Source organism: Poecilia mexicana, unplaced genomic scaffold, assembly GCF_051168715.1.
Source record: "Poecilia mexicana isolate PSO_F unplaced genomic scaffold, ASM5116871v1 scaffold_9, whole genome shotgun sequence".
NCBI classification, from domain to species: Eukaryota; Metazoa; Chordata; class Actinopteri; order Cyprinodontiformes; family Poeciliidae; genus Poecilia; species Poecilia mexicana.
This window is the reverse complement of record NW_028263378.1, coordinates 14,498,229-14,510,686: the sequence shown is the minus strand read 5'-3', so window position 1 is coordinate 14,510,686 and position 12,458 is coordinate 14,498,229. Positions and strand designations below refer to the sequence as shown.

The 12,458-nt window shown below is 37.5% G+C and overlaps 1 protein-coding gene across 1 annotated transcript; it reads right to left on the bottom strand.

The window, feature by feature from the left end:
* Positions 1 to 2,905: 2,905 nt before the first annotated feature.
* On the bottom strand, positions 2,906 to 12,443 carry naa35 (N-alpha-acetyltransferase 35, NatC auxiliary subunit). The gene is made up of 23 exons (XM_014994286.2): positions 12,244 to 12,443; positions 11,253 to 11,388; positions 11,135 to 11,168; positions 10,788 to 10,902; positions 10,578 to 10,652; positions 9,574 to 9,741; positions 8,651 to 8,717; positions 8,523 to 8,566; positions 7,617 to 7,667; positions 7,210 to 7,293; positions 6,269 to 6,383; positions 5,847 to 6,025; positions 5,567 to 5,626; positions 5,269 to 5,375; positions 5,044 to 5,110; positions 4,771 to 4,869; positions 4,467 to 4,645; positions 4,224 to 4,360; positions 4,051 to 4,118; positions 3,822 to 3,962; positions 3,602 to 3,724; positions 3,225 to 3,305; positions 2,906 to 3,051 (listed from the first exon to the last, which is right to left on the bottom strand). The coding sequence occupies exons 1-23, from the start codon at positions 12,283 to 12,285 to the stop codon at positions 2,992 to 2,994; spliced, it is 2,232 nt and encodes a 743-aa protein (XP_014849772.1). The 5' UTR covers positions 12,286 to 12,443; the 3' UTR covers positions 2,906 to 2,991.
* Between the last annotated feature and the right edge of the window lie 15 nt (positions 12,444 to 12,458).

The following is a 12,458-nucleotide window of genomic DNA, read 5'->3' as shown; positions in this document are numbered from 1 at the left end:
CCGATACCAGCTGGGAGCTCGGTTATGTGCATACCCTTGTTGGGTTTCAGGGTGTGAAATACTATTACGGGTTTCAGAGATCAGAATGATTGCTGTAGCACAATTTAGCCAGCAGAGGGCTCTGAAGTACAGGCAACCTCTGAGTTTTAGCAGGATTCTCTACAAGGCCTTAACTTTCTGCATTATAAATAGCCCGTTTATTGGTTTGTTTGATGGAGGAAAACATAATACGAAGGTCTCTGATTCTCTGTGGTCGTTCTGCATGGAGTGTTGCATGTTCTCCCCGTGCATGCTTTAGCTCTTGATCTTCCACTGTCCAAAAACATGGTTGCTCTGTGATGGAATGGCAACCAGTATCTGTACACCGACTCTCACCCAGTGACTGCTGGAGACAGACACCGGCCTCTATACCCTGCAAGGATAAAGAAGGTCTCTGGATGTTGGCTTTGGAGGCTTAGCTATGTTTTAGTCCGACCAATAAAATACCAGAAATGCGGCATGCCTTCCAGGCGAGTTTCTCTGGTAACCGGCTAAGCAGATCCTCTGAGGTGAACACTCTGCAGACTCGGGGTCTAAGTATCGCAGGCGCAGATAGCTGGGTAAGTGTTAACCTTTCTGAGCAGGAAGTGAGTTGGGTCCTCAGTGAAAGGAGCCAGAGAGTGAGGGATGCAGCGCCTCACACATTAACATGCATCTTACTATAGCCTGTTTTATACTGTTACAGACTCTATGTTTATTCTAACAGATGTAAAAAAAAAACATTAAAACAAAACTTGTCTTTTGAACAGTGCAGTTTATGCTTAAGATTAAAACTAACTATCAATAAATCACAAGGCATATCCATTGTTTCTGGTTATTATTATTTAATGTAACTTAAACAGGTTAATTGCACAGGATGACTATTTTCTACTTTCTGACTAAACGTGGCAAGAGAGCAAGTTAATCAAATTTTTGAAAAATCCATGTTACTTGCTAAATACTAATTATAACTACGTAAGTACACTTTCCCAGTGTCCAGCCATATGTAGCTCTTTCTTTCTTTCTCTCTCTCTCTCTCTCTTTTTCTACTAGTAGGAGAACGAAGCTGTGCCAATAAGCCAACAGAAATACTGAAGAGAAGAAGAGCTGTCATCAATACGGTTGCAGCCATGCATGTTTTAATGTTACACAATACCGTAATACTTTATGTTTTCAATACCGTATAAGGTAAACTTTTGGTCCAAGGTAAACTTTACACCAAAAGTTTACCTTGGACCAAACGCCCCCCAAAGCAATCTCAGCGGCCCCCTCTTTAAAAATTTCCGCCAGCGCCCCCTGCCGTCCTCTGAACGCCCCCGTTGAGAAACGACTAGTGTTACACGTGTGAGTTTACTTAAAGTGTCATCTGGAGATGCCAACATGTGGTTAGGAGTCCCACTGAATTCATTTGAATACTTGTAGGTTCTCCTTACACAACCACTCCTTTCTGCAGATTAAACAATTCAGCACTTTCAGGTTCTGTTTTGACCCCAATGTGGCACACCTCACATCAAACTTGACCATTTTCGCATCACCAAATCTAGTTCAGTTACAGGAGTGTAATCTTAAACAAATTATTCTCAAACTTGCATCAAACTTGTGTTGTTGCTAAGAGTGACATTAATTATTAGGTTCAGAAGGCAATTAATTTTGTCCCAGAGTGCCAGCTGGGTTGCATAACTTTAATTTAATGATTTGAAATGTTCTTTTTGTATTTACTCATGTTATCTTTGTCCGATATTTGTGTGATCTGAAACATGCAAGCGTGACAGAAAAACAGCAACTTTTTCCTAGCATTGTATACATGAATGTCAAATACTAGATAAATTATATACACAGAGTGATCGATTTCTCTTAAGCTTACTGAATAATGTATACGTAACAGCTAAAGGAAACCAAAATTAGAAAAGTAGAACATTACATCAGTCCACCAAAAAAATAATTTTTAATACAGAAATGTCACATTATGGAGAGAACTGGAGACCAACTTGACAGCTGTTCAGTAAAGTCAACAGGAGGGTCAGCCAGACAAGATAGAGAAACTGCTAAGACAGAACTGTATCCAAAAATATCATTCGGAAAGTTGAGTGGAGGAAAAAAGTGCGCTAGAAATAGCTGAAGCAAGCAGCAACAGAAACAACTGCAGCCTTGCTATTGCTCTAAAATGTATTATTTTCTGAGAAATCCATTCTTTTTTTTTAGAATTTGACATAAATGAGCCAGAATGATCTAAATTAACAGGAAAATATTTTTGAAATACTTAACTGTGTGAAAGGAATCTATATACGACTTTCTCTTTTGAGCTGAATTCAATATTCAGGGTCAACATGGGGCCATAAGCAGCCACGAAATTACACTTCAGGTCAGCTCTGAGTCAATGTAAAAATATCTCCTTTTACAAAATAGTTCCAGAAATGACACAAATGGAGCTAAATGATATTTGTTTTCAAAACTACAACCACATAATTTAATTTTTTTTACACATTAAGAACTGGTCAAGGAGACTTAATCCATAGCATACAGCTAGAAAATAAACTCCCCCAGCTTATCTGTGAACATTTTTATGAGTGGACTGAATAAATGTTGTCCTTAACATGATTTTGAAGCCAAGTTTCTCAGTGTAAAAACTCATGCTTTCATTTGACTCAACACTACCACCAACATTAAAACAGAGATTTAATAAACTATAAAGACATGCACACATTATTACCACGCAGTGTTCAGGAGATGCTTTTTAAATGGGATAATAAAACAAAAACAATAAAAAAATTACGTTGCATACGTAACCTACATCAATGTAAATGTTTCTGATTCAGGCCCAGATTAGTTTTCAGGTCTGGTTTCACCTCAGTAAAGTGAGAAATAGAAAACAAGACACAGCTCTACATGATGTTACAGCTGGGTGATTTTATTATCGTTCCAACATGGACTGGGTCAGGGTGTTTGCGCGCTCCTGGTGCCGGACTGCGGGATTCAAATTATCTTGACAATAGGGAAATATTTGTGAGCGGAGAAGTCAAACTCTGGCAGCACCTGAAGATACAGGAAAATAAAATTCATCACACTCCAATAAAGGGGAGCTGATACATAACAACAACTATAAAAAGTACTTGACAGAAAACAGACTGCTTTCTTTTTAAAAACATAAACTAGTCTACATTTTCAAACAGCTCTAAGGTATTTTCATTGTAAATAAATTGCGTTACCTTGGTTTCCTTCTTGTGGCCCCCGGCTAGAAGCTTCATCACTACTATGTTGGGCTTGGCCACCTTCAGTGTGCGGTTTACCTGCCATCAATAATTTATTATTTGTTATTGATAGCCATAAATAATGGAGAAGAAATAAATGTTTGGGCCAACAAAGCAGAAATAGATTGGCAATAGGGATTAATGTTTGATTAAAAACATTTTAAACCACCAGGTTTTTTTTATTTAAAATGGTGCTGATCATTTCTAGGCATCAAATTTTGTCACTGTAGGAATTTAATTGTTCATAGATACTTTAATATTTATCTACTTTTAGAGCTTGCAAAAGTTGAAAAATGTTCCATCATAAAAGATTAACAACAGATTGACTTCCTGACCTCAGCGTCTGGGTTTGGCACACTTTCTAGGATGAGCTTGGCCTGCTGGAAGTGTTTGCTGGCAGCCAGGTAGAGGTCTGCAGAACCTGGTGGAGGATTGTACTTCTTCAGATCCGACATTTCCTGGAGAGGGGAAGAAAAGCAAAACAAAACGGTTCAGAAAGAGACACGTTTGAGATAGGACAGGAGATCTGCTGGACAGGTCACACACTGACTTTACCTTAAACTGGATGTAGTGCACAGGCGGGGGAGTTACTACGCTGTTGAACGGAGCAAAGCGATGCTCGTAGCGGACTTGTTCGCTGTCCAGCTCAAACTGGGGCTTTCGCACCTTTCCGTCCATATCCAAAGCTACCATGGTCTGACAGAAGAGAAGCAGGAAGGACAAGAATACTTGTCCTTTAGCATGGCAGAAAGGGTGTCAAAAAACATAATTTGTTGTTTCCTACCTTGTACATGCCAGCACACATATTCTGGTACGCCTGACTCATGGTGATCTCTTTGCCAAGAGGGCGAACTGCAAAGCAAAATAAAGCGATTTCAGTGCTCTGGAGCCTCATGTCACTTCCTCATGGAAATGAAACATTCTGAATCACGCTTAGGTTAGACGTAAAGACTGCACCTTTCTTCTTCTTCTTGGTCTTTTTGCTGCTCCGTCCTTTCAGCTGTTCCTCCAGAATCCGCTCTTCTGCCATCTGAGAGGAGTCGGCTCTGCTTAGTGTCGACATCAGCCACGCATAGAGGAACTCTGACAAGTACCTACAACCAAAAAAAAAAACAAAACAAACACAGTTGATTAGTTTATATTAGATTTTTCTTTTTTTTTTAGATAAAGCCAAATTAAAAACAATACATGAGCACCAACCAGTAGATGTAATAGTATTCATGCATGCTGTAAAGCTCCAGTTCAAAACCACTCAAGAGATACTGGATCATGATCCTCAGGTTATGATAGAGGATCCAGGTGCCGAGACAGGCCAAATGTTGCCGTTGAGGCTCCAATTTCATCAGTAAGCTGTGCAGTGCTGCATCCACCTTCTCAGCCTGAAGAGCAAAAAAGATAAATAAATAAATAAACAGCACCTAAACTCCCCAGGCTAATCTAGCTTGTAATACACACAACAAAACGCTGATTATTTTGTTTAACCTCTAAAATGACTGAATCTCACCTCATCCTGTAGCGTAGCAAACTCTTCAAGAATGTGTCCCAGTTTGTCTCTCTGCCGAGCGCGGTTGTGTCCGTGGATCTGGATGAGGTTGCAGAAAGGCTGCACCGGAAAACAGCAGGTGTCAGTGGAAGTGTTATTAAAACCATAGCAGTTGGTATGCAACAATCATATCTCACTGGGCACAGATCCCTGTAACCGCACTAATGATCTAAGCAAATGTGCATAAATCCCAGGAAGTACTTCAATGCACAAATTTGAATATTTAAAATATACCCTGGAGCAGTGAGTGACAAAGGAGTCGATGTAGTCCTTGGCCTGGTGGTTGTTGAAGAGACAACATCTGAACACAGAAATCACATTATTTACTAAATACAACACTAGTCCTAACCTTAAATGCAGCTAAACTGCTGACAGAAACAAAGACTGCACACACTACTCATAATCTCCTGATTGTAATAATGTGATAATCTTATTGCCCTACAGTTAACAAACACTTACTTGTAGGAGAGGACTGGTGGGCTAACAAAGTATCTCAGGGCATCTTTAATCATATCTTGCATCAGGTGAGTGCCGAACACTTTCTTATTGTCTATCAGGAACGTCGTCTGAAAAGAAGAGACTTACATGAACTTAATAAAAAAAACAACACATTCACAGTTTTTCTCACTGTATTCACATGAAACATTTCCTGTTTCAGGTCAAATCAATATTATTTATGTTTGCCAAATGTCAAAGCATCATTTTTAGGTATGTTTTCAAGCTGTGAGGACAATAGAGAAGACTCATATTTACATACCTGGAGAAGAGATCTGGAGAGCACACAGGGTGACTGCTCACTGAACTCACAAAAGAAGTCCTGAAAAAACAAGATCCTTCATCCACAAAACATCCTGGAGACCATATTTTACAGGACGGTTTACGGAGAAGCCAAGAATAGATAACTAAGAATCATTTGAAATGTAGAGTGACAAAAACCAATATTTTTCTGTGTTTTTTTTTTTTTAATGGAAGAAAGATATAAACAAAATGGAAAAGAACATTTTGTGTTCTGAAGTAGCTTATTGTACTGTGTTTACCAGAATGCCGTGTAGGTTTGTGGTGTTGACCACATCACAAACCGTCTTGACGCGTTCTATGAGCTTGCTGAAGTAAGCCACCATGTCCTCCCTCTTGATGATCTTGGCGTAGCGAGGAAAGGTAGGTGGCAGCAGTCGTTGGTTCACGAGAGGCTCAAAGCCCATCATGATGGGGTGGTCTGCCATTTTCACACACAAACAAGTACATCACATTTTTTAAACTAAACACTGAAAAGAGCTTGTAAAGGTCAAATCAAGCAAAATGGAGCAAGACTAAACCAATATTGGCTAAAAAAAAAAAATCTAGAACACAAAAATGCAAATAATTTATACATAACTTCATAGACAGTTTACTTAAAGCTTGTAAATAATTTCAATGTCAAAGCTTATGTTTGACTTGGTGGTTTCAAAGTGTGTGTTACCTCCTTTGGTTGTGTCATTTTGGGACTGGATGCCATACTGGATGCTGGAATGAATGGGTGGCAGCAGGTCAGCTGCCTGAGCTACAAGCTTCTGGGCCTCACTCACTGAGCTGGTCTGGTGAACACACAAATACAATACATTTTTCTTTCATTCACATCTGGTTGTGCATATTTACGTTTTCAACCTAAAAAAAAAAAGCTTCTTTATTTATTTGCAGGGCTCCTTCCCTCTTTTCCTTTCCAAAGTTTATACTTATTCAGATTCTGTCTAGTTATTAGACTTTTCCATCAGTTTTTACAACAATCTTGTCAGGTTTTTGAATTGCACAAAGCAGTTGTCAGTGACCTGTTGTACCACCAGAGTGTTTCATTACTTCTTTCAGCATCTGCAATAACTTAGTTCAAGTCTAATTCAAAACCTACACCACTATTCTTGTCAAATCAAAATGTGCAACTTTATGATTAATGAATATTCATTCTTGCAGTCTTCATATACTCCAGACCAAATAATAACACAGCAGTTTTAAAGGTCGCTATTTGGAATCTAAACAAGACCCAAAACAAGACAAAGTTTAAAAACTTTTTAAAAAATTCTCCAGAAGTCCAAAAGCAGTGAAGTTACTCTTTTAGAAACAAGCTGCAATGTGGCAAGTTAATGTTTAAAGATATCTGTAAAAGCCTTAATTGTCACTGTTTAGATTTTTATCTTCCATAGGAATACATCTGAATGTTTTTTTTTTTTACATACTTATTGAGATGTTCAAAATGATGAAAGTAGTTTAATATTTTCCAGACTTTTCAAGGCTGTATTGGAACCCTGTCAGGCAGTTTTGTTAAGGCACCGACATATTTGTGCATATATTTAATGTTCCAGTCTCTGTGGTTCTGAATTGCATGTGGCCGTTTTCCTGATCTTGCACGTTTCTTTGTTTGCACCTTACCTCTTTCTTGGTGAAGGCAATCAGAGCAGTCAGCAGCAGACGTGTAAACTTGATTCTGTTGAAAAGTGCCAGACACTGCTGGTGCTACAAAATAAATAAATAAATAAAAACACACAAGATGTCAGTGTTTTCCTGGCATGTATTTCTTATTTTAAATTAACAAAAAGTTAATCTTCAGGACAATTTCATTTCCCATATTTATTACAACAAAACTAATGGAAACTGTTCAAAAACAGTTTTAAAGCTCATTTGAATTTCACACAACCACAGACGAGATGGCAAACAATATGGGAGATTTATGCAAAAGTGTAAGGTTATTAGTTGAAGAACAATGGGGAAATAAGGTAGCACATCTAGATGTGCTAAAAGAAAATCTATACTAAATATGTGTAACACAGTAAACTCACCTCCAGCTCAACGTCTGGGTTTCTCTGCTCGCCTTGCCGGCTGCGTGTGCTCTGTGAGGAGAAGCAACGTACATCAGGACATAGAAAGTAGGGGACATTGGGCTCAAAGCATAAGCTGAACCACCTCTTGTTTCTAGGAAATGGTAAAAAACATTGATCATGTGACCAAATAATTAGGAGGAAGGCATGTTTTAGTTGTTGAAAGTAAGAACCTTATGGGTAAAACGGTTTGTCTTCTGTTTCTTAAAAACTGTTTTTCAGTTTTGAAAGTGAATTTAATCTATCATAAGTTTTATAAGAATTGCATTTAAGAAATATTTGAAAATCAGTCTCATATATCAATTGTGATATGTATGAGCTACAACGTGAGGTCATAAACTGAAGATAAAAGTGTAGCAAATAAAGTCGAAATGGGGCAAGTTGAGCCATTTAACCATACACTGGCTCAACTTACCCCATATCCTTACTGCAGTTATTTTGGGTGTAGGCTACATATCTTCAATATTAAGTCAAAATTGTGCATTTATATGATTACAGAGTGGACATCATGCCTTGTGCATGTAAACGAAAAAACAATTAGGGGGGCCACCACCAACATTCTTCAAAGAGTCAACAGTTCTCCACCAAGTTGGAGATCTACTGGATCAGCAGTAAAGCTTTGCAAGTGACACTGAAAACCTACACTGAAAAAAAAAGAAAATGCGCGTTTGAAAATGATAGGCTAAAAGGATTTTCTCAGATGCCATGGAGTTTCAAATTTCCAAACATATTAAGAAAGAAGCTAACATTTCCAAATGTTAATGTTCGGTTCCCAAGGCCACTTAAAAACATTCTGTTTGTTTTTTTTTTTCTTGATCTAGTGATTCTAAATATGAAAATTGGCTGCAGTAATAGACAGTAAAATACCTTGACTTTCCTCTGTAACTCGTCTTCCACGTCTTTGAGCATGCCTACAAAAGATCGGCAGGAGAGAAAGAAACATCTTATTTATCTGGACACACTGCATATGTTTACAACATACAACAAATAAGCACCTGTCACCCGCAGGTCCGTGACATTATTGGCCATCTTGAACCCATAAGTCATTGCCTGGAAATCCTCCTGTATAAAACATGAGTTAATAATCATTATTTTAGACACTGAAATTAAAATATGTTTCAAATCCTCTTTCTTCTTAAACGGTATAAGACATTAGTAAATTAACCAGTTTGTCAATGTAATCCAATTTGTATCTTAATTTAGTTTTTTTTTCTTTGGTGGCTAAACATTTTTAAGGAAAACAAATCCAGACTTTTCTAGACTTTACATTTCTGAGTTCTGTCATTTTAAAATGTGAAACAACAAAGTTCATTATAAATTCAATGAAAATTTGCCTGATTTTTGATAATTACTTGGCAGAGATGTATAAAATGGACATATGGAAACTTGGTGAAAAAAAGCAAGAAACTGGGTTGGATATATGGAAGTATGGAAGGAAGGGCAAAAGAGGAGGGAGATCAGGAAGGAAGGACCACAAAAGAGGGAGGTAAAAATTAAGGAATGAAAAAAAATGAATGAGTAAAAGACAACATTTAGTCAATCGGAATGAAAATATGAATATTTTCTACACTCATATTTTTTTCCCTGTATTAGTAAATCTCTGGAACATGCAGTCATCAAATTCCATACTAAATGTCCTGCGTAGAAATCTTGAAATTTGTCAAGGGATCATTTTTCTCGGAGGTAATGGCCTGAACACATTCAGTTATTTACACACATTCACACCTGGAAGCTGCCAAGTGCAGTCGTAACCAGGCCTACTCTTCAATGAGGCGCTCCAGTGGAGCTGTAATGCACCACAGTGGTGTTAATGAGTGACTTAGCATACATACCTCAAGGCTCTTCTCACTAGACTTCATACCTGCAGCCTTCTCTAACATTTATCCCCACGATGAGCAGGAGAGGTAAAACAGCTCACCTCTTCAAACACAGCTGCCTTGTTGACTTTTTCCCGCGCGATGTCACACACTTTTAATAAACCCAGGGCAAAGGCCTTGAGTGCTGGCTCCTCGATGAGGTCGGGGTTATGTACGTACAGGCAGGTGAAGACGGTCTGTGCCAACGAGTGACCCTCCAGCCATGTTATCTAGGTAGACGCATGTAAAAACACACAATGTATGAACACTGGGTTTTATGTTTTTAATAGTTTTACAAGTCTTTATAAGTACAAAACCTTTGCATATATTCTCATTAGAATGAATGTCGTATTAATTTGGGTATTTTAAGTTGTTTGAATGCTTCTTCATCATACTAGGCTGACATTAAAACAAGTATCTTTAAAGGATTTAAAAACAAGGGTTGGTTTAACAGGTTTCACTGCGGCCAAATTGCTCGATCTTTGTCTCCTCTGGCCATAAAACGTTTTCCCAAAGGACTCTCACGAGACAAGGATTTCAAATACATCGAAAATAGTTATGGATTGGACAAAGGAGGCCAACAGACAGCTGCAAGGATGCTCAGCTAAAACAAACTCCACCCAATACTGAAGAAAAGTGGTCAAATATCCAGGCGGAATTGTGCCAGGTAGACACTTACTGATGGATACAAAACCATGTGACAGACTGCTAAAGGTAATATTAACCAAACGTTATCTGACATATTATTAATCAAATTAATATGACACTTAAGCATGGATGTATGTAAACTTCAAACCAACAGAACTAAGAATTTTGTGGAACAATTGTCTTGATACGGTTTTATTAGTTCAGATTCTTCAATCCTTCAGTAAGTAGATAAATGCAAATAATTGATGTAACCAACTTTTAATGTTAATTTTTCTACATCCAGAGAAGTCTCAGAAAACCTCTGCATGTTCTTGGCCAGTCACTGCTATAATTTAAGAGAAATCCAATAATACTACATGTCCACTTGAACTTCAGGAACTATAAATAGGCAATTTACCAAAAATAAAAAAACCCTCACCAAACAGCAGAAACAAGTGTCAATGATCCCAATGAGCTCAGGAAGGCTGAGGTCTTTCACCTTGATGGCACCCTCCTGGAACGAATGTCAAATAGTAAATCAAGTTACACAAAGATCGCTGCCTTATTAGATTTCTAAATAATAGAGCAGATAAAGTAAATGTGTAAGTTGCGTGGTAGAACTTTTGCCTTTGTGTTTTTACTGCTGTACCTTGATTGCTTGTTCAAAATTAAGCACTTTCCTGTTGACCTGGTTTCCGATCATCCCTGCGTCCATCTTAGGATCCATCATTTCGATAGCAGACATGGCCTCAAACAAGCCAAACCTGCACCACAAGAGAAAACTCACTCTTTTCTCTTCTGAAGAATGATATGAAAATTATTTTGTTTTCATTAAATAGCTAAACTACAAACAACATAAAACTGAAGTGTTAAGGAATATTAACCAACAACAAATCCTCTTTTCAGTGAGCTAAACTTTAATTCTGATTAGTTTTTTTTTTATTTGAGAAGTTGCAACTAATCATGTAGTAATGAATGCAATTTTGTCATGCTTACAGTTTATCGTGAAGCAGTTCTCCAAGGTTCAGCTCTGCAAAAACAAGATAAGAACAAGTTTGTAAAAATAATGATCCCTTCTGGATCTGCTGAATTTCCAAACAATAAAATATTTTACCTTTGCAGGCACCCTTGAACTCATGAGTGATATCAACCCAATTGGCATTGTTCTTCATCTTTTCTGGTATGCCCAGCACCCAGCCAGTATCATCATCTTCAACTGCTGACTTCATCACCATGGTAACCAATAATAACTTAAAGCGAAAAGAGAAGATGAGCATTATGCCAAGGATTAGACAATGTGACACTGTAACATTATCAGAGCTCAAAAATAGTTTACTCAATAATCAGTTTCCCCCACTACTTTTTTGAAGTAATTTTTGAGTTTGATGGACTTTGACTACAGCAACATGCAGTCCACCTCCAAAACAAACTGCAAGAGATTTTTGAACTACTTTTACAGTAAATATTAGTAGTTAATGAAATTATAGACTAAGTATACTTTAAAGTGGGATTACCAAGTTTTGATTGATTTAGTAAACTGGTAATCAAAAAAAGACCAGCTTCATTAGTATAGTAATCGGTTCAAAGACCAACTCACTGGCGCGTTAAATTGACTAAATAGTGGACATATTAGCACACTTAGATCAATAAGTGGTTATAATAAAAGACTATGGCCACGATATGTAATGCAAATATGTTGTATGGGCTTATTTAAATCGATTTCACGTTATGTTCAGAAGGACATTGAAGATGATTTGAGAAACTCTAAGCATACTATGTAAGGCACATATATGGCACTAACTGCGTATTTGGGCTTTCTGCTAGTGCTTTCAGAAATATCAGAAATAACCGCGTGACATTTTACCAAAAACGTACAAACACAAAGATGAAGCCATCGCGACAGTATGATGGTAAAGACGCGTGATGATGTTAGCTAGCTTTCGCCAGTTTCAGATACCGTGTGCAAACTAATGCCAGCAACGACATATTTACAGGAAATAAAAAACAATTATGATTACTTTATAGGTTGTTTCCACTATCTCCAATATAACAAACACGAAATCTGTGATTCATGAATCATTAAATTGTTATAAACCAGCACTAACCTTGTTTTTTAATTCCTTCGAACACTGTATAGACTGGAACATAAATTTTACGTCATAGGCTGCAGTCAATCTGGGATTTGTAGTCCAAATGGGTACGGGGAACGGTCCTATACACAATATAGCGCGGAATTGACTAAATTAAAAATGTAAAAACTGAAGATAATTTAAAAGTTGTATTATAAAACGTGGTTTACATTCGGTTTTATTTTAATTAC